General features: G+C 48.2%; 5 protein-coding genes and 1 long non-coding RNA gene across 15 annotated transcripts; 4 read left to right on the plus strand and 2 right to left on the minus strand.

Moving 5' to 3' along the window:
* Window positions 1-52: 52 nt before the first annotated feature.
* Window positions 53-2,709, minus strand: LOC112893805 (protein N-lysine methyltransferase METTL21A). The gene is made up of 9 exons (XM_025961307.1): window positions 2,554-2,709; window positions 2,305-2,371; window positions 2,092-2,157; window positions 1,725-1,818; window positions 1,520-1,636; window positions 1,241-1,341; window positions 708-782; window positions 535-627; window positions 53-436 (listed from the first exon to the last, which is right to left on the minus strand). The coding sequence occupies exons 1-9, from the start codon at window positions 2,565-2,567 to the stop codon at window positions 185-187; spliced, it is 879 nt and encodes a 292-aa protein (XP_025817092.1). The 5' UTR covers window positions 2,568-2,709; the 3' UTR covers window positions 53-184.
* Window positions 2,710-2,785: 76 nt separating this feature from the next.
* Window positions 2,786-6,933, plus strand: LOC112880059 (pentatricopeptide repeat-containing protein At2g22410, mitochondrial-like). 9 transcript variants are annotated; one of them, XM_025944550.1, is made up of 6 exons: window positions 2,786-4,616; window positions 4,729-4,810; window positions 5,258-5,412; window positions 5,498-5,618; window positions 5,840-6,024; window positions 6,458-6,933. In XM_025944550.1, exon 1 carries the CDS (start codon window positions 2,874-2,876, stop codon window positions 4,599-4,601), a length of 1,728 nt encoding a protein of 575 aa, XP_025800335.1. In that variant the 5' UTR covers window positions 2,786-2,873; the 3' UTR covers window positions 4,602-4,616; window positions 4,729-4,810; window positions 5,258-5,412; window positions 5,498-5,618; window positions 5,840-6,024; window positions 6,458-6,933. The 9 variants fall into 9 exon arrangements, with proteins under 9 accessions (XP_025800335.1, XP_025800311.1, XP_025800327.1 ...); XM_025944526.1 differs by having other exon boundaries at window positions 2,786-4,810; XM_025944542.1 differs by having other exon boundaries at window positions 2,786-4,810; window positions 6,467-6,933.
* A 1,596-nt stretch (window positions 6,934-8,529) lies between these two features.
* LOC112901481 lies at window positions 8,530-9,670 on the plus strand. The gene is made up of 2 exons (XM_025970410.1): window positions 8,530-8,787; window positions 8,891-9,670. The coding sequence occupies exons 1-2, from the start codon at window positions 8,640-8,642 to the stop codon at window positions 9,376-9,378; spliced, it is 636 nt and encodes a 211-aa protein (XP_025826195.1). The 5' UTR covers window positions 8,530-8,639; the 3' UTR covers window positions 9,379-9,670.
* A 3,273-nt stretch (window positions 9,671-12,943) lies between these two features.
* On the plus strand, window positions 12,944-14,291 carry LOC112899164 (heavy metal-associated isoprenylated plant protein 34-like). Its single transcript, XM_025967521.1, has 3 exons — window positions 12,944-12,952; window positions 13,183-13,899; window positions 14,253-14,291. Exons 1-3 carry the CDS (start codon window positions 12,944-12,946, stop codon window positions 14,289-14,291), a joined length of 765 nt encoding a protein of 254 aa, XP_025823306.1.
* Window positions 14,292-14,382: 91 nt separating this feature from the next.
* LOC112899170 (heavy metal-associated isoprenylated plant protein 3-like) lies at window positions 14,383-14,957 on the plus strand. Its single transcript, XM_025967531.1, has 2 exons — window positions 14,383-14,491; window positions 14,635-14,957. The coding sequence occupies exons 1-2, from the start codon at window positions 14,383-14,385 to the stop codon at window positions 14,955-14,957; spliced, it is 432 nt and encodes a 143-aa protein (XP_025823316.1).
* Window positions 14,958-18,484: 3,527 nt separating this feature from the next.
* On the minus strand, window positions 18,485-21,704 carry LOC112878803. 2 transcript variants are annotated; one of them, XR_003225875.1, is made up of 2 exons: window positions 20,605-21,704; window positions 18,485-20,482 (listed from the first exon to the last, which is right to left on the minus strand). It is a non-coding gene; the product is annotated as an uncharacterized LOC112878803 (long non-coding RNA). The 2 variants fall into 2 exon arrangements; XR_003225874.1 differs by having other exon boundaries at window positions 18,485-20,493.
* Between the last annotated feature and the right edge of the window lie 1,663 nt (window positions 21,705-23,367).

The following is a 23,367-nucleotide window of genomic DNA, read 5'->3' on the forward strand; positions in this document are numbered from 1 at the left end:
AACGTCAAAGCTAAATGATCAAGGGCAATATCAGAGAGCTGCAGAGTTCTTCTCCTCATTTGAAATGAGAACATATAAAGGAAAACCAAATCAACGTGCTCCAAGGAGAAAGTACAAGTATACAACACCCGCTATCCTATTAATACAAGGTAAAGAAACAACGTCATCTGCGCAAGAATTCACATTACAATTTCACATCCTTAAGAAGCCTTGCAGCCATAGCCCCGCATCTTCTGATTTCCCAATCATCAAGACTAGCTTCTTGTGAGCCACAACAAGGTTCACTCTTCACTCCAGGATCTTCATCTTCCCCTGGATTCGAAACATCCTCTTCCTCCTCACTGCCATTATCGCTAGCGCCAGCCTCAGTCAACAATGGGGCTTTGGGGTCCATCATGTAGAGATGTATGCTAGGATGTTGATATTTTGCATCCATCTGTCTCAGAACACACACGATAAGCATCTGTACAACTGGTGTGATCATGAATAGAAGATATAACGGTTAGCTGATTGGCTAAGTTCAGAGATCCATACCTTTGACTTTGAGATAGTTTTCACAACGAAATTGCTTTTCCACATTTCCATCATCTTTTCATGGACTGTCGTCGAACGGATCTCGTATCCTAGCTGGATAGCAAGCAACAGTTCAGTACTTCTCAAGCCACTGTTTTACAAAAACAACTTCTGAAAAGGAGGACAGAAGCTACCAATATTTTTGTTTTAGGACCAGATAATGCAGTAATTGTCTCCATTAGAGGTTGCAGCAGATGCTCTGAATAAACCTTGAATATGCAGAAATGAAGGGTCGAGTAAGTCATTTCGTCATCACTGAATCATCGATCCTGCTAGAATCAACCACAAGCTATTCTACTAAACATCTGTTCCTTGGATTTAAACTTCAAATTGTTTGGTATACATCTAATTTATGAAATCTTGAAAGTGTAATGGTTTGCTGCTTTGTCTGCTGTGTAATAAAGATGACAAGATTATAATTGAATCTGAAGAGTGTGAAAAAATGGCAATAGTAAAATTAAATTTGAAATAAAACGAAACGTTTGAGAGCAAGGTTTGTGTGTGTAATTATATATTTGCAGTGACAGTAAACTCTCACTGAACCATGTATCCAAGGATCACAGAAATATGAAGTGGCGTGTCGCATGAAAGTTTGAATCATTAGAAAGTAGGATCTGCTGTTTGAGAGGCGGAGTTCAGAAGATTCAAATACACTGGATAAACTTACAACGTCAGTTCCAATGATGTAGTCAAATGGAGGTTCAACGGCCTTAATATGTTCTTTGTTCCCCCAGTCCAATTCTGCAACTGTAATTGAGCCGATGGGACCTGTTTGCCACTGTATCTTTGTCAGAATTGAATGAAACTTTACTAAATATGACTTCTGTACATTTACATGCACCATTTGAATAATTAAATCTTGATTATTTCCAAAATTACAACACCATCTGACTATATCCAAAACTACAACTATGAGTAGCACAGTAGATGGTGCTCTTAACAAAACCTGAGTCAGAGTTCGATTGTGAAATCCAAGATCTGTTACGTTCAACATTTCTCATAAGCAGTGGGAGCACCTCGACTTGGTCAGTTGTTGTAACATCACAACCCAACAAGGCCATTCCTAAAGGAGAAGCAAACAATTTTAAAAGTGAGAACCACTAGGACTAGCATCTAGATATACATCTGATGGGCAGTTGAATCCAGCTTACCAAACCCAGCTAGACCACAGCCAGCTCCTAATTCAATTACCCTTTTTCCTTTCATCTTGGATGGACAAAACCGACCTTTTCTGCTATTCTTTTCCTGTATAAAGCGGTAGTCGGACCATAAAATGTCAAACATTATGATGGCCATAAAATTTAGCTGACATTTTCGTGAAAGCAAATCCTAGTATTAACATCTGGTGCAGCAAACAAGCTTTGAAAAGGGGTGCAGAAAGCCCAAAGAATATGTGTAGTGGATGTGCTTTGTCAATGTTTTTTTAAAAAAAAAACAAAACGAAATCTATTTCTGTTCACATGACTATGTTTTCCCACATCAACTTGTGAAGGAGGGCCTAGAACTCAAAGAAATTACCAAGAATTTGACAAACACCATTGATGCATCCCAGACTGTGGTCCCAAGGTGCTTGGAGTTTGGATCCTGTCAATAAGATAAAGAATCAAAAGAAAATTCTGATTACCTACCATTCAGTATCATCACTACAGCTTGGACAATGCCCAATTTTTAAAAAATCTTTAATCACATCATAAAGCGAGATTTATCTGCTGCTTCGCCTGTTCTCCTCACCTGTGAAATATGTAGCCGGTGACCCATCACTTCCAGTGAAATCGCCGATGTGCTCGGCGAATTCAACCTGTAATCAGCACGAACCGTACATGAAACTAAAATAAACAAGAAAATCTTGCAATTACTACAACCATCATGCACGCCACCAATGTACCACTCTCTTTGGCGCTAACTCTTTCAGCCTAAACTATGCTGGAAGAATAGGAGGTGGAGAGGTGATGCTGGACGAAACGGCGTCCGCGCCCTTACCTGTCGTGGTCCATGGCCTCTGAAGAACAGCGTCACCGGAGCTCCGGTGGGCGGCGGCGGCGAGGGTTCTGGGAGGAGCGCGACGACGAGTCGTGGTGGTGTTGGTGTCGGCCGCGGAGCCCATCTGTTGCTCGATGGGCCGGGCCTTGTCCTATCTCCTCAATCAAGGTGAACAGATACGTATTTCTCCATTACGTCTCCTCTTCACATTTACGACTCCGATTCAAACGCCGGAAGGCAACTGCGCTGCCGTCCTCTCCAAGTCCAGCCCGCCACTGCGCGTCTGCACACCGCCATCGCAAGGCCTCCCGTCAACTGCCATGCGCCGCCGCCCCGGCCGCACCATCGCCGCCGCGCCCGGTGGCTTTCTCCACCTTTCCCTCCTCGCCTCCCTCCGCCGCCGCCCTTCCCTCCAGGCGCACGCGCAGCTGCTCCTCCTCGGCCTCCCGCTCCCGCCCACCGCCGCCTCCCGCCTCCTCCGCCCGCACCTCCGCGCCGGCCACCCGCTCGCCTCCCTCCGCCTATTCCTCGGCATGCTCCGCGACCATCAGCCCTCCGCAACCAGCGCCACCGCCTCCCAGGAGCAGGAGACCGTCCCCAACTCCCACTCCCTCTCGGCAGCACTCGCGGCCTGCTCCAGCCACGAGTCCCCTTCCCCCGGCTTCTGCATCCACGCCTTCCTCCTCAAATTGGGATTCGCCCCCGACATCTTCGCCACGAACTCGCTCCTCCATTTCTACGCCTCATTCGGTCTCCACTCCCTTGCGCGCAAGCTGTTTGACGAAATGCCGGCGAGGAACACCGTGTCGTTCAACACTCTGATCGATTCGTACGTGCAGTCTGGACGTATTGACGGCGCGTTTGGGGTGTTCAGGAATATGGTGCAGGGAGGGTTCCGGCTGGATGGATGGACCATCACAGCGTTGCTGGGCGCATGTGCTGAGCGACGCGATTTGATGGTGGCAAAAGCTGTGCATGGGGTTGCCAGGAGAGCGCTGAGGCTGAAATTGTTCAACTCTGCAGAGGTGGTAATTGGGTTAGTGGACATGTATGTGAAGTGTGGGGCAGTGCAGCTCGCCAGGAAGGTGTTCGATTTGTCTGTGGAGAAAGCAAAGGGTGTGAGGATTTGGAGTGTAATGTTGTCAGGGTATGCGAGGGCTGGGGAGATCGACGTGGCTCAAAGGTTATTTGATGAGATGCCCAATAAGGATTTGGTTGCATGGACAGTTTTGATTGGTGGATATGTGCAGACAGGTAGATACAATGAGGCACTTCAGTTGTTCGAGGAGATGGAAGCGACAGGACTTGAGGCTGATGAGGTGACAGTTGTCACAGTACTTTCAGCTTGTGTCCAGCATGGTGCAATTGGTCTGGCAAAAAGGCTTCATCGTCATATGAACCAGAATGGATTGATTAGCAGAAATGCAAGAGTCGCCACCAGTTTCGTGCACATATATGCAAAGCATGGGTGCATACAGACAGCCATGGATGTGTTTCGTGGAGTTGTTGATGAATTCAAGACCGTCGAGTTGTTTAATGCTATGATACATGGACTTGCTCACCATGGTTATGGCGAGAAAGCTATTTCACTTTTTGATGAAATGGAATCGCTGGGGCTCCATTCTGATGAGACCACATTTGTGGGTGTCTTGTGTGCATGCAGTCGCAGTTGCTTGGTCATGCAAGGGCGTGAGATGTTCAATTCAATGTTGGACAAGTACGGTGTCAAACCAAATGCCAAGCATTATGCTTGCATGGTTGATCTCCTTGGAAGAGCTGGACAGCTTGACGATGCTTACAGCTTTATCCAAAATATGCCTTGTGAAGCAAATCATGTGATATGGTCATCTCTTCTGACAGCTTGCAAGATCCATGGAAATAACAAGATTAGAAAGCTTGCAGAGAAGCAACTTCTCAAGTTAGATACTACCTACAAGCCTGAAAAGCTAACTTTATCTGGTTTATTTTCTGATGAGAAGAGGAAAGAGGTAGCTGCAAGGGTGAGAAAGGTTATAAGGCGCAAATCTGAGCACAGGCAAACCCACTAAAAGTGGCGTGGAATGGTAATGTTCATCTGATTGCAATTACCGATACTTCCCAGATCCAATTTCAGGCAAAGGTGATTCATTATTGTAATCCTTGCAATTACCAATCCCTCTGTATGTGTGGATATAGATTAGGTTTGAAGACCCAGGACCCTAAGGTCGGTGTTCCCCAGGAAGAAGGCATAACTGTTCTCAAAGAATAACTTGAGTAGGTACGAGATCAGAGGACACATTGAAAAAATTGTTCTTCATGTTGACCTTACCGAAGTTAGTTAATCAAAACCTGTAGCGTACTGTTGAGTGATACTGACAGAAAACCTAACTCCTTTCAGAAACTCATAGTAATATCTGAACAGTATGGAGTCAACGTTCCGTTAAACAACATGCAGAAAAATAAAAGCAGAAACAAGCTTAAAGTTGGTAATTGCATTGGCGAACTCCTTCCTTTTCTTTATTGATTGCATTTATAAATAATACATCAGAAACAAACCCATATGATCAAAGTAGCTACAAAAATTCAAACCTAATTGGGTGCAACAGTTGTCATACTTCTTTGTTCCTATATGCATAAAGCTTTTTGGGTACTGTTGGCCATCCAAGTAAGATTACACATGATTTGTGCTGATTTTTAATTGAAATCTTTCCATTCATCCGTACAGGCTTTCAAAGAAGGTGATGGCCAACCACAGGGAAAGCTAACATTTTTGCTTATTTCTTCACCTCTTGCTCTCAGTATAACTTATGCTCACAGCCTTCCTGGATACGTGAACTATCAGGGCCAACTCAAGGTAGGGCATAAGTGATCATGGGAAAGGTATTCTCTCTTCAAGCATCTGATTATTTTGTGCAGTGCAATTATTTCTTCATATATTTGCTGAGTTGTTCTTCTTATTCTGTAGCAGGAACAGTGCAAGGTTGATTGTTCAAAGACTTATGTTTTGAAGTTTGACATGCACTGCAAATGCAATGGTTGTATCAAGAAGATCAATGATGGGGTAAAGGAAATTAGCCTTTCAGAAGGTACGCAAATTCTTCTTTCCTTTTTTATCTGACCTACTTGGCTGCCAAAAAAAATGTTTGCCCTTTTGATTTCTTACTTAATATGTAGTTCAGGCTGAACGTAAAATCTGCTGTAGTTTAATCAAAATGAATAAAAAACAACAACAACATGGTGCATATCTTTTGTAGGACTGGATGTTAAGTTACTTGAATTTATCCCTTCATTTAACCCTGTGCTGTAGGGGTGGAGAGGGCTGATCTTTTAATAGAGACAGGAGAGGTGAAAGTGTCCGGGAGAATGGACCCGGAGAAGCTCCGTTCTCTGTTGCATGCAGTGACAAAGAAGTGTGTGGAAATAGTTACTCAAAGCACCCTGTCTGAAGGACACACTGCACCATCTCAGCAAAACAAGAACGTATATGGTCAGGTACGAAGGAAGTTGCTGTCACTTGTAATTTGGGTCGGATAACCTTGTTTCTTGTTGGCAAAGATGGTAATATATCATCCGATGCAACTAATTAGTGGTGACAGTGGATACTATAGGTATATCTGATGTTAATAAAGTGCTGGTACTGTTGCGTTGCACTTGTTCCTTCATTTTATCTTTTATTTGATTGTTGTTCACAAGAAAATTGAATAGGCCATTCATTCATGGTTCTAAATTAGGCTGAAAGACTGGATTAGTTAGATATTAGCTGCCAATGGCTCTGGTTTGTTTAATGAATGGCGTGGTAAATAAAACGACATATCCAGGTTACTTTATAACTTGTCTCATTGTCTGCAAGAGAAGTGGTAGGTTAGTAGGCCACCTGCTACTGTATCCATCTAAGAAGCATGAGCTGAGCTGATGAATAGATTAGATCTTTCAGGCGCCTCCTGACCGGTTCGCCTTCTTCGTAACCCCGAGCGCCCCGCCGTTGCCCGAGGAAGCATGGAGCGAGACGGTGCCTTCGGAACGATGCTGGTACCGCTGGTCGGCGCCCTTGAGCTCGTTGGGCGTGTGGGCTGCATCGGACATCACCGGGACGCTGGCCATGTACGAGCTCTGACATGCATATCCGCACCCACAGATGCCGTTGATGGACCAGTTGCTTGCTTGCTCCTAGACGACAATCAGCCAGCTCCAGCCCTTTAGATGATGGGTTTGTAACTTTGAAAGATGTGGGATGTTCCGTTTTGCTTCGTCGCAGCATCTGTAACTACTCTATAATCTAAGTGTATCTTTAGGCTATCTCCAACCGTCGTTCTCTGTATCCTTCTCTATATCCTTCATTTACAGAATTCTCTACAAGATTCTCTCCTCTATATCTCATTTCTCTCCAACAACGTTCTCTAAATCTCGTTCTCTATATATTAAACCTTATATTAGAAACTTATTTTGTTCTAAATTTTTGTACGTATGTATTTATCATACCTCAAATGCTATGAACATATTTTATTTTTATTTAATTCAGTGTTTAAAACGTAAAGAAAAAATAGAGAAGAGGAGAGAGAATCTCTATATATAGAGGAAATCTATAGCGCTCTTTATTTTTTATTTTAGAGGACCATTTAGAGAACACTGCTGAAGCAATAGAGAACGGAATCTTCTCTATATGAGAACGATTTAGAGGGTACGGTTGGAGATAGACTTAAGGATGATTAAGGATGAGCGAGGCTCCCTAGTCTAATCGTTGAGCAACATGCCTTTTTGCCTTGGATTGAGTTGAAATGGTTGGAACTGGGCGACGCTAGGAAGCAAGTGCAGTGAAATGACAAGGAAGCCGGGTCTGGCGCGTCAACCACGCAAAGGCAAGGTCTGTCTAGTTTGTAGTCTTTGACAGTACACTGGCGATGATCTGATTGCATTGCTGTTGGTGGTGCAGCAGCTGGTGCTGGTCCAGTCCCGTCCTCTTGGCCTGTCGTTGGCTGGACACGCTGAATGAAGCTGTTTTAAAACAGTGGTTGGTTAATTGGAACTTGGAACATGCAGCTGGATCACCACCTCGCGCCCCCATTGGCCTGGCCGCCGCAACAATGCTGTACTGTGTACTGTATGTTTGCGACGACCGACGATCGAGCACGAGGTGCCACTGCCAATGGCAGTATGAAATGTTCTGCTTTGGGTTGTGCCTGCAGGCTCCGTGTAATTTCCCCACATGCTTGCGATGGAGAGCGGCGGCATGTGCGTGCCCTCCTTCCCTGCTGCAAGGGCTGCCTAGCAGGCATCTGAATTCGCACTCTTCTTTCTTTGTGTGTGTTTGTGTGTGTGTGTGTGTGTTTTTGAAATGTCCCTACCTGAATTTCATTAAACCACAGATGCCGGACTAGCCGGTGATGATTTTGGTGTAGAACACCTTACAAGAGTTGGACCGCTGAACGGTTAGAAGTACAATGGAGAAAAGGGAGAGAAACACAGCTTGTATGGAAATGGAATAGCTAGCTAGCTGAACGACCAACAGAAGAGAGAATCTTGGTAAACACGGACGTCCGCGACGGGAGGAGGGACTCGAGTGAGCGTAGCAGCAGAAGCACCGTACGCAGCGTACGGAGCGTGCAGCAGGGAGGAGCACAAGTGGTAGCGTGGGTTCTTCCTTGTATGGCAAGATAGCCAGGTCTCCATCGCCATCACGTCAATCAGATCTAACCCGAGTGAAAGCGCGTCCGCGTCGCCGTCGCCGCCCTCCTCCCCCTCTGCTGCCCGTGGCCGGCTCCCCCGTCGTTACGGCCATCCCGTGTGTGCGCCGTTGACTGACCAAGACCAAAGACTCTGGGAGCATTCGACGGGCTCGGCTCGGCTCCGACGCGGCCGCTCCTGCATGCGCCAACGAATCTTCCCGGAAGCCGGCCACGTGGCCCACTCGCCATCCAGCGCCCCGCCCGCTCGTCCTGCTCCGCCGCTTCCGCTCTATAAAATCAGTCCATCCCCATCGCTATCCCGCAGCAAAGCTCTCCTCTGTCACCTCACCACTGAAGCTAAAGCGCAGCAGCTCGCACAAGCTCAGCTCGATCTCCCACTCCCCTCCTGTCCTTGGTAGTAGCTAGCCACCGCCCACCGCGATCATGGGCAAGAAGAGCGGCCGCAACGGCGGGGACAAGGACGGCGGCGCCAAGGCCGCGGCCTTCGTGCTCAGGGTGCCCATGCACTGCCGCTGCAAAGGCTGCGACGACAAGATCCGCGCCGGCGTCAAGGACCTCACCCTCCACCACGGTACGTCGCAAAGATCTCTCTTTTCCTGCCTGGATCTCCCGACCGTCCTCCTGATGATATGCCTAACCCCTCGCAATCCCCTGTTTCCTCTCCTTGTGCTCAGGCATCGAGGCGCTGGACCAGTCGGCGCTGTGGACCAAGGGCGAGCTGCGGGTGGTGTCCGCGGTGGACCCCGAGAAGCTCCTCCGCCGCCTGCAAAAGGCCACCGGCAAGAAGGTCGACCTCGCCATCCCCAAGCAGCAGGCCGCCGACAAGAAGGCCGCTGCCGAGAAGGAGGCCGCCATGGAGGAGCTGCTCCGCCGCAGCCTGCAGCAGCAGCAGCAGGTACAATACGGGCGCGGCCAGGCCGCCTGGGCCGACCAGGTGCTGCCCGGCGCCGCCGCCTGGGGCGCGCTCCAGCAGCCAGGGGGCTACGGCTACGGGGCCGCCGCGGCGCAGGCGTACCCGTGGGCCGTGCAGGTGCCGCAGCCGGAGGCCTACCCTTCCTACCACTACCCGGCCACCGGCGGCGCCTGGGGCGCGTACGCGTACCCCTCTGTGGCGGCACAGGGAGCCTACGGCGGCGGATGGCACGGCCATGGCGCCTACTGATCGGCAGAGCAGCTGAGCCCACGCAGAGTGCTGAGATGAACCGGCTGCGGTGCTAGCTACAGTAGTACTTGTGTGTTTGTAATGTACTCGTTACTACTACTAGCGTAGATTGGATCGACCTACCTGTTGTGATCGACCCGTAAGAGCAGTAGAGAGGTCTGCTACTGCTTGTGGTTGTGTGTTTTGTTGGGTGATCAGTACTGTATGCTGGGCTGTCAAGACAAGTCATGCTGCTCTGTAATATTTTGCACTTGAGTGGTGAAGGAAAGTAAAGTAGGAGTTTGTTTGAACATGTTCCTCATTGTATTATTGCAGAGAAGAAACAAATCAAATGGTTTGAGAACAAGTCGGGTAACCAGCAGCGGGTTTCCTCGGCTGCGTTGTTGTTGGCTTGCGACCAGCCTCGATGTGCAGTTTAGGAGTATCTATCTGCTCGAGTATATAGCAAGTGGCGTACGATCGAGTCGAGTAGCAGCAAGTAGGGATGAATCGACAGCAGGTGGAAACGAGCTAACGACGGACGAAATGATCATCAGAATTCAGACCCCGGCCCTGCTGGTTGGGTGCTCAGATTCCAATCAGTCAGTCCATTGGTCTGGTCGTTCAAACCAGAGAGAGAAGAGAAGAGATGAGGACGCTGCTGCTGCTAAAGCTGTGCTGCAGTGCAGAGGCCAGAGACAGCGACCTGCCAGGACAATGCAGTGCTAGATTCGCTTTGTTCTGCTTTTTGCTTGCTTGAGCTCTCTACGCCGCACTCGCTAGCTGCAGCACACTTACCCCCCGTTTATCACAGCTAAAACTTGTTTAGAAGCCAGCTAGTGACTAGCTGAACAGAGAAGCAGCTGCTCACAGGCTCTATTTAGCACAGCTGAAACTTGTTCATAAATTATTAACAATTAATATATCATACAATTAATCATAAATTACTCTTAAATAAGATAATGATACAATTAATCATACAATTAAGAGGCAGAGGCCGGCGCAGGGCGCGGGGGGCGGGGGCGCGGGGGCCGCCGCAGGGTGCGGGGAGCGGAGGCAGGCGCCGGCGCGGGGGCGGGGGCGGAGGCGGGCGCCGGCGCGGGGGCGGGGGCGGAGGCGGGCGCCGGCGCGGGGGGCGGAGGCCGAGGAGGGCGCGGGGGGCGGAGGCGGAGGCAGGCGCCGACGCGGGGGTGGAGGCCGAGGAGGGCGCGGAGGCAGGCGCCGGCGCGGGGGCGGAGGCCGGGGGCCGACGCGGGGGGCGGAGGCAGCCGGCGCGGGGGGCGGAAGCTGCAGAAGCTGGTCCGCTCCCGCTGCTCACCGACGCACGTTTTGTGAAGAAGGTGGGTAAGCGCTGCCGGGGGAAGCGGCGCAGAAACCTAGCGTTTGGCCGTAAGCACAACGGGGCTTCCAGTCTGGGACAGCCAGCCTCCTCCCCGTCCACAGTGCAGGTGCAGCTCTGCGATTGACCGGTCTTGGGGTCGGCTTTACCTGGCAGTTCCTCCTTGCATTGGCTTCCTCCAGCCCCGGCCGGCCGAGGATTTTCCTCACCTCTCCTCCACGATCCTCCTGTATTTGCATTTGGCCGCCCCTGGGTGGCTGGGTGGGTCGTCGCCTTCGCCTTGTACACTAGTAGCTAGTCGTCCGCTCTGCGCTGCATGATAGATCTTCCTCGTTCGCATCCGGAGGTATACGCGCTGCGGAACAGGCACAGCTGATCCTCCTGTCCTGCAGCAGCGGCGGCGGCGGCAGGAGGGGAGGCATGCACAAGAGTAGCTCCCTGGCCTGGGCATCTCCCGTCCTCCCTCTTTGCAACTGCAGACCAGTGCAAAGGCTGAAAGGCTGCTGCGATCTTCCTCACCCAGCTTGGGCTGCTCCAAATCACAGCTCGTTTTCCAGCTCTCCTTTTGTTTTTCTTCTCAGTAGCCGTGGGTGGTAGAGGATCTTGAATTTTAGCATGTATAATCTAAGAGACGGATTTAATCTTATTCAGTTTTGAGCTAAAAATATGTAAGAATCAAATTGGACCGTAAAGAAAGTATTACGATCTCGATTCCTACGTGGATGTAACCGTGTACGAATCTTGTTTCAAGAAGATAATTTAACACATGCCATTGTAAAAACAGCAAAATAACCCTTCCCTCGTGCAAGAGGTTGGCGCCTGCTCCCTCTTCATGCTCCTTTACACTACTATACTAGTAGAGGGAGGATACATACTATGGAAGTACTAGTCCTGTTCATGGACTGCTCGGCCCGACAAATCCGCCCCCACACTGGTTCCGTTGTGGGCTCAAAAGGAGATTTTTCAGCTCGTCGCGATCATCAGGTTGGGCTCCCGGGCTCCAAAAATTTGATACCAACGCGACCCAACTTGACAAATCAGCCGGATCCGAACCAGGTGTTTGATCAGGACGGCTCTATCTGGGCATTGGACGGCTAAGATCTCCTGCTTCCGTGAAGCGCCCGTCGTGGGATGGATGGGATGGGACATCATACACGTGTGTGCGCAGCTCGCTAAGCCCACGCAAGCTACGTGCGTCGTGCGCCCCAACCCGTGGCCATGGGCCCGAGGCGGATGCACACCGTCGCTGCTTCTTCTTTCTCGAGTAAAATACACGTACGTCCTCGAATTTGTCTCCAGGTGTTATATAAGTCTCTAAATTTTTAAAATATATTTTTAAATCCCTAAATTTATCTGGAGGTGTCATTCGGGCCTCTAAACTCTTAAGATGCATCTTCAGATCCTCAAACTTATCTCAATATGTGATTTTGGTCCCTAAATTATCAAGGTAAATTTTCGTATGCCTAAAAATTGCCATTAATTAATTATATTCAAGATTGACTGTTTATTAAACTATTTTTTCAGGGATTCATTTAAAAATCTTACCACTAATACCATTTAAATTCTGAATTTGCTGCTTATGAATCACACATCATGGGTTAATCTAGATCATTTAATATTAACGGTGGATATTATAGTTTTCTCATTTAACATGGAGATATCAATACTAATCCTGAATATTTCCTACTAACTATTTATATTTTGCATGCGCTTTGTATACATTTATTAAGATAATTTGTTCATATTCTCAATAAAAATCAAAATAGAAATTTTATTAAATTTAAAGTAGCAAAAAAAATTTCATTAACTTAAAGTAGTAAAACAGCATTTATATTAAATTAAAAATAATATCCTGAGAGTTTAGGGATTTGGATGGCACCGCGGGGTAAATTTATGAATCTAAAAATTTATTTTGAAAGACTAGGGATCTACATGACACCTTGGAACAAATTCAGGGATTCAAAATATATTTTTAAAATTTAAAAACCTAGATAACACACCATAACAAGTTTAAAAACCGCTCGTGTCCTCTACTCCTCTTTCCTTTTGCAACGCCCAAAAGCAAAACCCACCCCGGCCCAGCGGGCCCATGTGCTCGCGCTCCTAAAACCCTCCTCCCTCTACACGCTGCCTCCTCTCTCCACTCAGATCAGCAGTAGATCATCACTCGCGCACACGCAGGCACAACGCAGGAGCGCAGCGATCCCCTTGAGCCAGCGAGCCCTCGTCCAGGACCCAGCCGCCGCCATGGCCAAGGTCAGCCGCCGCCGCTGCGCGCGCATCCCCACGCCAGCCCCGACGATCCATCTATCCGCGATCGGCGTTCCTGTTAATAATATTCTCATGATTTGTTAACCACTTCCCTGTGCTGTTGATTGCAGAAGAAGAAGCGCAGTGGAGGAGGCGGTGGCGGCGGCGAAGGTGGCGGAGGTGGTGGCGGCGGCCAGCAGCAGAAGCCAGCGGCGGAGGCCTCGGGGACTGCGGAGGAGGGCGAGGAGCAGGCCGTCGCGGCCGACAACGACGCGTCCGACGAGGCGGCGGCGGAGGACAACAAGAACAAGGATCACAACGACAAGGACAAGAGGAAGGACCAGGAGAACAAGGACAGCAAGGACAAGGGGAAGAAGCCGCCGCCGCCGCTCCCCGTGGTGACGGCGGTGCTCAAGGTCGACATGCACTGCGACGGCTGCGCCAAGCGCATCCGCGGCTCCGTCCACCGCTACCCAGGCAAGGCTGAAGCCGCGCCCTTTCCTCTCCCTCCGTCTCTCCGTCTCTCTCTTTCCGAACCAGGTGATGCTGATCATCGGTGCCGCCTGCCAGGTGTGGAGGGCGTGGCGATGGAGGTGGACAAGGGCACCATGACGGTGGTGGGCCGCTTCGACGCCAAGAAGCTGCGGAACCGTGTCGCCAAGAAGACCAGGAAGAAGGTCGACCTCGTCGGCAACAACAATGCCGGCAACAAGGGCGGTGGGGGGAACAACAAAGGAGGAGGCGGCGGCGGCAGCAACCAGCAGAAGGGCGCCAGCGAAGAGGACGGCAAGCCGGAGAAAGAGCACGACGGCGAGAAGGAAGACAAGGGAAAGGGCAAGGATGATCACCAGGAGGAGCATAAGGGGAAGGACAACAAGGGCGGCGGCGGCGGTGGCAATGGTGGGGGAGGGAAGGGAAAGGGCGGCGGCAAGGACAACAAGAAGCCCACGGTGGTGAGTACTAATACTATTTACACACGACTTCTCTGTTTTCATTCTCCGAATTCTGTGATTGGGATGAACCAAACCACACGGTTTTCTCATGAAATTGAACTTGACGGACTAGTACAATTTGCATGATTGGCAATGTTGGTAGCATGCCATCGATCAAATCAGTGAATTTTCTGTTGTGATCAGGTTCCTGCTTTGACGCACACGCAGTAGTACCGCTGCAGCACTTGTGTTTCACAGAGACAAAAATGAAATGGGTGCTGTGTTGTGCCTCATGAATCATGATCGTATCATGTTCTGGGGAATGAATTTTGTGTGTTCTACTTATGGATTCTTCGATTATTTTACTCATCCAGCAACTGCTGCCATGCATGAGAATGCGGATGCCGTACTAGCATTCACTGTTCAGTATTAGTAGTAGAAGCAGCATTTTTTTTCCCCGACTGAAGCTGTGCTGATCGATTTTGGGGTTGAATGGACCGCACGATGACGATGCAGCCGGTGGTCGGGACGGTGGTGCTCAAGATCGGCTCCACGGGGCTCCACTGCGAAGGCTGCATGAACCGCATCCGCAGCAAGCTCTTCAAGATCAGAGGTACTGTACATTACATGCAGTCGCCAGGTTGTTTATCTATCCAAGTCTGATGCATCCTGAAATCATGGTGGATCACTGCTGCATTGAGACAATCGCGAACCGTATGTGATGTGCATTAACCGTTTGCACTCGATGGTGTGTAGGCGTGGAGCAGGTGAAGATGGACATGGCCAAGAACCAGGTGACGGTGACGGGGACCATGGACGCCAAGGCCCTGCCGGAGAAGCTCCGCAAGAAGCTGCGGCGCCCCGTGGACGTGGTGCCGGCCAAGGACGGCAAGCAGCAGGACGGCGGCGGCGGCAAGGACAAGGACGTCAAGGAGAAGGACGGCGGCAAGGACGCGGCGACCAAGAAGCTGACGGCGGAGCTGGAGGCGTGGAAGGCCGCCTTCTACGACCAGCAGTCCCTGACCAACGTCGAGTTCATGCTCAGCGACGAGAACCCCAACGCCTGCGCCGTCATGTGATTGCGATCCGTCCTCCGTTCGTTTTGGTTGCTGTGTTCGATTGATCCGATGGACTCTGTAGGTCGTTAGCTAGGGGGATTGGAGAACTGAGCCGGACTGACGGTCTCAGTCACAGGTTGGTGAAATCACGGTAGGGAGGCTGAGGAACTAGTGATAGTTAGTTACACAGACAGAACAGATGCAGAGTGCAAGTTGCAAACTTGTAGACTAGTAGTTGTTTCAGCTGAAGTTGGAGCTGGTCACTGCTCTTTTGGGGACTGATGCAAGTAGTGTAGTGAGTGCTCTTGGAAGATCCTGGTAGTGATTTGTGATGGACAAGGAAAGAAAACTTTGTAGCCTGAACAAATCAGAGTTTTGACATGATGATCTCGAGACATTTTGCATTGAATCTGTCTGTATCGCGCACACCAATGCTGCATTGAAAGTGCCAGGGTAACTCCGGGTTTGAAGAGGTGGTGTTGCTTCTGCAAAGGAGGTTGTAGCTGTGGGTTGTGACAGAGGTGAGGTGCAGCAGCTGCTAGTCTGCAGCAAAGCACCGAGGGCTTGTGTTGTTTTGGTCAGGGCACTGTTTGGTGCACATGAGTTTGCACAGTGTGGTGTTGCTATTGGCCCCGAGAAAGAAGGAAGAGTAGAAAAGCAGCAGCTCTTTTGGACAGGGCACTGTTTGGTTTGGTCTGTCCTTCACAATCACAGTTCACAGCAAAGGGAGAAGCCGCCAAGCTGAGAAAGAGAGAGGCCAGAGGGCAGAGCTGCTGCCGCTGCTGGAAAATTAGAATCCTGCAGGCGTAGCAGCAGCAGCCCAGACGAGATAGAGAGAGACCAAGGCTGCCGCGCCAAGACGAGAGACTGCCTGCTTTCTCGCCACATAAAAGCCGCATCCCACACCAGTTTAGCACTTTGGAAGAGGGTATTTTTGGCCGGGCAGGACTGGCCGTTTCCAAAGAGATTTGACTGACAAAAAAAAGACTTTGAATTCTGGAACGAAGCTAGCCGTCCTGTTGTTGTCTTGTGCTGCCCTACTTCTAGTCGTCACTCAGCTGACTTCGCACATAGATAAACCATTACTTCATCAGCTGTGTGTTTTCATGAAACGACCGGCCGGCCTTTTGTTTTCATGAGAGGAAGGTATACTACTACTACCTGTAGGTGGAGTAGACAAAAAGGAGCCGAGTAAAACTGGCTGTCCTTCGCATTTTTGTCTTCCATTCCATGAAAAACAGCCACTCTCTTGGGTTCACAACTTGCAGTGGTAGCTTGCAACGGGGGATGGATGAGTTTTCTTGTTTAGGCCTTTGCTTACCAAAAACAGTCGAAGAAGATGAATGGGCCAGGCCCTTGTAGCGTAGGCTCCTCTTTTATTATTTTGCATCATCGATCTTGCTGTAGTCCAATGGGCCTCGCTCCTATGTTCTGACGCTTATGGGCCTCGCTCCTATGTTCTGACGCTTTTCCGGCCTGTTGCTGCATGCAGTCGTGTTTGTCAACATTTGGCATTTCCTTTATGGAAAAAAAGATGAGTTTGATGGGGATTATAAATCGTCGATACAGTAAGATTGGTATTTGGACATTTCCTTCAAAATACCATGTCTTCCTAGGAACCAGTGGTCTGTCAAAGTTTTACCTTTGCTGACCATGCATGTCAGTGCGCTAGAATCGAATTGCTGCTACATTATTATTTATTGGATTCGAGCCGAGAATGATTAGCCAGCCGCCAGCCGCCAGCCGCAGTGGCAGCAGCCGAGCCGTACAGCAGCTTCGATCATGGGTCGGTAGGCCGGCGGTGGAACTGCACTGCAGCATCACGTGCACCCATCCCCTATCTATATTCCATTCCATCATAGCGCAGCCAGCAGCCAACGAGAAACCACCCCGTGCCCTGCACGACAGCCTTTCTTCTCTTTTTCCTCTTCTTTTACACGCACGCACGCACAGGCAACGCAGAACGCACTAGTATTTGTCAGGAAGGAGTACATGATTAATTACCACGACTGCAAAAACCTATATAGAAGACTGATCATAAAGTGGAATATATAGACAAATACTACAAGAAAATTTTTCTCGACAGTTTCCTTAATTTATAAATGGCCAATGATTTCTACGATAACAACCTACCATAACTACGGGAAATAAGTTTGTTGGGAGTTATATTATCGATGATTTCATAAAAATGTAGGAAAGCAAATGGAAATTACACTAGAAAAAATCCACTCTGGAGAAAATAGTAAGAGACTAAAATTGTCGACCCCTCATCATTAAAAAACTTTCAGGCAAGATGGCATGCATGTCTTCTAATGAAATAACAAAATCGGAGGGTGCTGAACCGACGGATGAGATTGAGAAAATAGAAAATCAGAGGTTTTAGAAGGCTCATTCGAGTGCATGTTTCATCATTGGCTTGATTATTTTGTGCACCCTAGAGCTGGCTTAGAAAACCAAATATCTATATTTTCTTGCGATAAGATAAAACTGCGTGCCATGTCACACACACAAAAAAAAAAGAAACCTACATATGTGGTGCTTATTCAATGTGCATGATCCATATGCAGTGGACTAGCCTGAACGTGGTGAGACTTAATTTGGGTATTCTTGCATTAATAAGCATATTCCTTAGTTTGGTTTGACGTAATCCTTCTTTTTTTTTTGGTTCGGATCCGGACTAACGACACATACGCGCAGGCCTTGAGATAGGATCAGGGACAGCAGCAACCATGCACGCATGCATTAGGACAAGATCATCGATGCATGCATGATATGATCCAGGGAGCCTAGCTGCTTGCTTGTGTGTGTATTCGACCGACCGCCTATATATCTATCTCTCTACCACATGCACGTAGCCTATAGCTAGCTAGCCAGCTTATTAGTAGCTAGGCTATGCGTGCATGCTGCTTCTCGTTCATCAATGCAAGCTCCCAAATTAAAACCAACTTAGTAATATATCGCATTCCGGTATATTTACTGCACGCGATTATACATGGCCGATCGATCCCACAACATCGATCTATATATATGTGTATTGTACGTACGTGGCTGATGGTATATATATATGTAACCTGAAGAAATCATAATAAAGTTAGTTTCCATCAGATGAGATAGCTAGCTAGAGACAGCGTCAGAAACAGATACATAGCAGCAGCAGCATCAGAATGTATAGTTCGAACCTGCATGCACGCAATCTGATCGATCATCCATCCGTGCCTGATCGAGGAAGCATTGCAGACCTGCATGCTGCTCATATTCTCGCGCACAAACCCGGCTGGCTAGCTAGCTAGCTAGCTACTGAAACAATTCAATTGTTGCATGCAGTATTAGGAAAACCCGACTCCTAGCTCTCCCCACAGTTTATAGTGCAGCACGCACTATACCTATCTACACTGTAATCCTACTTAGCTTATTAGTTCTCTCAAGTATAGTACTACTCTATATACTGTATGTATCACTAACAGCGTGTGAACTAGGCTAATAAGATCACAGCATTAGCTTATTGCATTCAGCAGGTGATATATCACTAACAGCATGCGCTATATATATGATCATCATCAGGTAAGTATGTGGCAATCCAACATAAATTAATTTGCAGGCTTTACAGATATATATGGATGCATGCATGCAGTGTGAACTGAAACTATTAAAGATCTACAAGTAAAGGGTGGGAGAACAGAAACACACACAAAGACCTGCAGCCTGCAGCCTGCAGAAAGGCAGAAGTAATAATATGTAGGTAAGGTGAGTTGAAAATTTTCACCTTTATTATTAACTGCATGCGGCATTGTCGTTGGGCCGGCCAGTGAGCTGAGCAGTGGTACGTTGTACCACCGCCACCAGAGTCTGCAAGGCTTGTCCCTCGCCTGCTTGCAGCTCTGCTCTGGTGTGTGCATTATGCGTGTATTGGTCCCCTTCCTTTGGCACAATAATAGCAACGTACTAGCTGCGTACGTACCACCCCCTGCATCTGCATGCCTGCCTCTCTCTGCATCCCGTCCATATGATCGATCCATGTATGCAATGCAGTGCAATATAATGGTCCACACTCCAACAAGTTGAAGCGCAGCAGCATATGCATCGATCTCTACTCAGGCACGCTGATCTCTTCACCATATCATCAACTGCCACTGCTCTTGCTGAATCGATCATATACATGCCCCTTCTTGCACTGCTTCCCGGTATTGTGTTATTCTCTTCACTCTTCCTCATGATATCATGGCTGCTGCAGCTTGGTAGCCGCAGTGTGGACCATGGCACTGCATGACGAACTCATGAACAGCACATATATTCACATTATCAGAAGAGAATTTTAAATAAATAAATAAATAAAATAGATACCACAATAAGCTAAGATACCCTTCCATCTTACCTATCACACACAAATCTCGGAGAGACTTATTGGTCAGTCCCATTTTTCTAAAGGTTTTACATTATTATATACCATCTATTACCAGGAACGATTAAGCTAGCTTATGATGACTACAGTACCGATTAAGAAAAAATAAAGTAGGCTCTGGTGAGGGAGATAGGATGCCTGCACTTTGCATTTGGTTGTGTGTAGGAGGAAACGCACACAGGCATCAGGAGCAAATTAATAGGCAAGCATATATAATGTCTGAGCGAGGTAGCAGCAGAGAGTACTGCAGATACAACTACAGAATATATGCAGCTAGCTAGGGTGACACAACATCTCAGCTAATGATGATTGGGAATATTTTGTAGATCAGCATATCTGTACGTCAATCGTCAGGTGATGATGCCGACGCGAGTGCAGCAGTGTTGGGTTTGCATTATATTGGGACAAGAAGAAATAAAGTATATGCATTATATATAGACGACAGAGAATGATTAAGGAAACAGAACTCTTCGCATACGTATACTAACTAATTAGTCATAACTAATGTTTGATGACTGTGTTTATTAATTTGTCCCTCCGATCCCTAGCTAGCTCTAATAATAGGATGATGATGCTAGCTCTGCATGTGTGCTGTGGTCAATCTTACATACCAGTAGTACTGGACTAATCTTAATCGAGGGAGGATATGGACCAAAGATGTATCTCACTTCAAAAAGGGGCCCGGGAAAACACCAGAACCTTTAAGCTCGGCGTAAGCTTAATGATGTCCAGCAGCCACTTCGATCTTCCAGAGGAAATTATCCTCAACATCAGCAAATGTGCACAACACAATGATGTGCCAAGCAAAGGGAATTGGTGAGCTCTTCCTTCCGCTTTCTGCCGTGCAGATCAAAGCAGCAGGGAATGAATGAACCCGCAATTAATAATAATCTCATAATATATAATACACCATAAAATCATGGTGCCCCGGCCTGGCCTCGTTAATCATCAAGCATATAGCTTGGTTCTCCCACCTGGAAATAAAACCAAGCAAGATCAGACTCGCCTACCTTGAGAATATGAGGGTTTGACGATGCATGCCAGTTGAAATGGAGTGAGTGAGGAAAGGGCAAATCACAACACATCTGCTGAATGCTGCTTCTTTCTGGGCCCAACATCAGGCAAAATATAAACACTTCGGATTTATCTTCAGTTTGGCTTGCATGCAAGATGAAAACAAATGAGCAAAAAGAGAGAGGAATAACTCAACTCAAGTGAAAACATATTAATAAGCAAGACATATAGCAACAGAAAGAAAGAAGGAAATACTCGTTCGTTCCCAATTGCTGCACCGGATGGATCCTCTCACCCTTATTAGCTTCAAGGTGATGAGTGAGTGTCTGCTGATGCAGCATCATCAAGATTCTCATCTCAACAGGTATGCAGTGCGAACCAGCGCATAACTGAAGATGAGTTTGATGTGAATCTTGATGGTGCTGCACCTGCAAGCACCGACTGTTTGCTTCATAATAACCCGTGTAGCTTCTTCCGTGGTGATCCGGCAGGAAGCTAATGAAGGTCCACAGATGGAGAGATCTGCAGTACATGCTTCTGATGACTAATATCTGAATCCCGGCCGTCAAGAGGGGAAGAAAGACCCCACATCCATACATATGTTTGGATCGATATACACGAATGAAAGAGGAGCTTATTTGAATCAAGAAGAAGAGGAACTTAACGCATCAAATTAGACACCGTGAGGAAGGATAGATCAAAAAGGGAAGAGATATATAGAGAAGCGAAGAATCAAGAACCGGACTGCACGCACGATCTGCTTATCTTTCCACGCGCCACACGTGTAGTACACCACAGTAGCCGCCGCCGCCGCCGCCGCCGGACAAAGAAGGGGATGGACGGAGATGCGTGAGTCGAGGATCGATTGATCCATCTACACTCGCGTATATCGAGAGAGAAAGTAGCATATAGCAGGCGAATTGAACAAGGTAAGGTGAAGATTGCCGGGGCACGAGCTAATAAGGGATCGGAGGTGATGAGACCTGGGAAGGGGCCGGCCGGGCTATAGCTGGCTGGCTACATGGATCGATCTAGGCAAGCAAGAGAGCTAGGTATATATAAGGCCGGCCGGGCCGGGGCGGCCCTGGCCTGGCCGGTTAGAATGAAGAAGAAGAAGAAGCGGATCGATAGATTGGGCCGGCCGGGGATCGAGTCAGCCAGAGCAAAACCCTAGATAGGATGACAGTATGAGTGGGAGGAGTAGTACTGGATCTTGCTTGCTTGCTGCTGGTTCCTTGCTTGTTGTAGGCGCCAGCTAGGAAAGCTCCATACATGGAGCTGCTGAGGAGCGAGGTGAAGGACGGACGGACTACTGGAGAAGAGCTAGTGAGAGAGAGAGAGTAATGATAAGGTTTAGAGTCACTGAAAGGCCGGTGGATCGACTACTAGTACTAGTACTAGTACTAGTACTCGCATCGCATTACTCTCTCCCCTCCCAGTAGATTAAAGAAGTGGCGGCGATGGCGGAGCAGTTGCTGATTGCTCTCTCCATCTCCATCTCCATCTCCCTCTCATTAAAAAAAAAAAGACGAAAATAAATAAATAAAACTGAAGAAAAAAAGTTGCTGGTAGAGGTGAGACCAAACAATGCAAGCAAGCGTTGGATTGCTGACATGTATGCGGCCCCGCGCTTTTGCGTCCGATTGGCCGGTTGTTTTCGCAGGGCAGGGCTGCAGGGGGGCTCTACACTGCAGCCTGCAGGTGTGGTGCAGGCCCCCCACCCCTCACATGTATCCATGACAGCGAGCGCCACCAAGAATGCAACCTTAATTATGCTCTCGAAGAACTTTCTGAGACCACCAATGGCAGATCGCCATCTACGGGCCGGGCACACACCAACCATAAACTACCTAGCTAGTATAGTATTTCTCACCAGCCAATGCTGCTCATGCGTGTGGCCTACACACACCACAGCTGTGTCTAGTTTCTAATCTAATACGACTGACAATATCTACAAAAATGCATTATCTTATTGAAAAAAAAGTTGTGTAATATGAATACATCTCATATATGAACTCATTATATATGTATTTTTTTCACAGTAACTGAGAACGTGGGCACATTATCTTATCTGATGCATGTACCACGCAGCTTGTTGGATTAAAGTTGAGTGGAAATGCATGCATACGCGGGGCCGGCCGGCCGGGAACTGCAGCAGGAGGCCGGTGGGCGGCCAGGCAACAATTCCGCCAGCAGTACTACTGGTGCCACGGGCGGGTCAGTCCATGTCTAAAGTTAAGGTCCACACCACAAATTAATTGAAACCTGTCACTGACGTGATCCGTGGTGTGACAAGGATACTGTAGATGGGTGTGGGCCGGTGTCTCACCTAGCTATATGCATATATAGCACAGTACCATGAATTTTAGATGCATAAGTACGTACTTGAGGAGCTCGCAGCTACATAGGTCTTGTGATCAGTTACATCACCACCTTAATCAGTTTCCTTGCTCAACACAGTGCTGGTTGTCCAGAGAGAGATGCAAAACCAGGAAAAAAAAACATACAGAGAAATCGAGAAGGTAATAAGTGAAGCAGAAGAAGAAGGGGGGAAAAAATATAAAAGAGGATAGATGGGAACGACGACTTCCCTGAGCAGAGCCAGTGAGCAGCAGCAGCACACAGCATCGCATCCACCATTGGTGCGTCGCTGCTGCAGTCTGAGCTGTTTGTTCGGTGGCGCTGTACTGCGTGCTGCCATGGCCACCATCCATGGTCCCCCGGCCCGCGAGAACATGCCGGCCGGCCGATCGACCTCTCTTCCGATCTGCTCTACCACACCATTGCGATTGCTGCTGACTAGTAATTAAGTAGTAGCAGCTTCTCTCAATAATAATATAACCTGGCCTATCACATTATTACCTCCAGCCAGCAGAGAATGAAGCAGAGCTGATGTGTCCAAATTAAATAAACCACTCCTAAATCCAAATTTCTATCCAAGTAAACCATCCATGCATGCATTGTCAGACAGTGACGATCGATCAGATTATTTTTATTCAGAAACTAGAGCAGCATATA

This window comes from Panicum hallii, chromosome 1 (assembly GCF_002211085.1).
Source record: "Panicum hallii strain FIL2 chromosome 1, PHallii_v3.1, whole genome shotgun sequence".
Taxonomy (NCBI): domain Eukaryota; kingdom Viridiplantae; phylum Streptophyta; class Magnoliopsida; order Poales; family Poaceae; genus Panicum; species Panicum hallii.

Bases quoted from the DNA above. Each gene is read 5' to 3' on its own strand.
- LOC112893805 (XM_025961307.1), bottom strand. The intron at 2,158-2,304 runs GTGAGGAGAACA...TCTTATTGACAG, and splicing joins ACCGGCTACATATTTCACAG to GATCCAAACTCCAAGCACCT. The intron at 1,819-2,091 runs GTAATTTCTTTG...CGCTTTATACAG, and splicing joins TGGTGTTTGTCAAATTCTTG to GAAAAGAATAGCAGAAAAGG.
- LOC112880059 (XM_025944526.1), top strand. From the start codon at position 2,874: ATGCGCCGCCGCCCCGGCCGCACCATCGCCGCCGCGCCCGGTGGCTTT.
- LOC112901481 (XM_025970410.1), top strand. From the start codon at position 8,640: ATGGGCAAGAAGAGCGGCCGCAACGGCGGGGACAAGGACGGCGGCGCC. The intron at 8,788-8,890 runs GTACGTCGCAAA...CCTTGTGCTCAG, and splicing joins GGACCTCACCCTCCACCACG to GCATCGAGGCGCTGGACCAG.
- LOC112899164 (XM_025967521.1), top strand. The intron at 13,900-14,252 runs GTGAGTACTAAT...TTACTCATCCAG, and splicing joins ACAACAAGAAGCCCACGGTG to CAACTGCTGCCATGCATGAG.
- LOC112899170 (XM_025967531.1), top strand. From the start codon at position 14,383: ATGACGATGCAGCCGGTGGTCGGGACGGTGGTGCTCAAGATCGGCTCC. The intron at 14,492-14,634 runs GTACTGTACATT...GATGGTGTGTAG, and splicing joins CAAGCTCTTCAAGATCAGAG to GCGTGGAGCAGGTGAAGATG.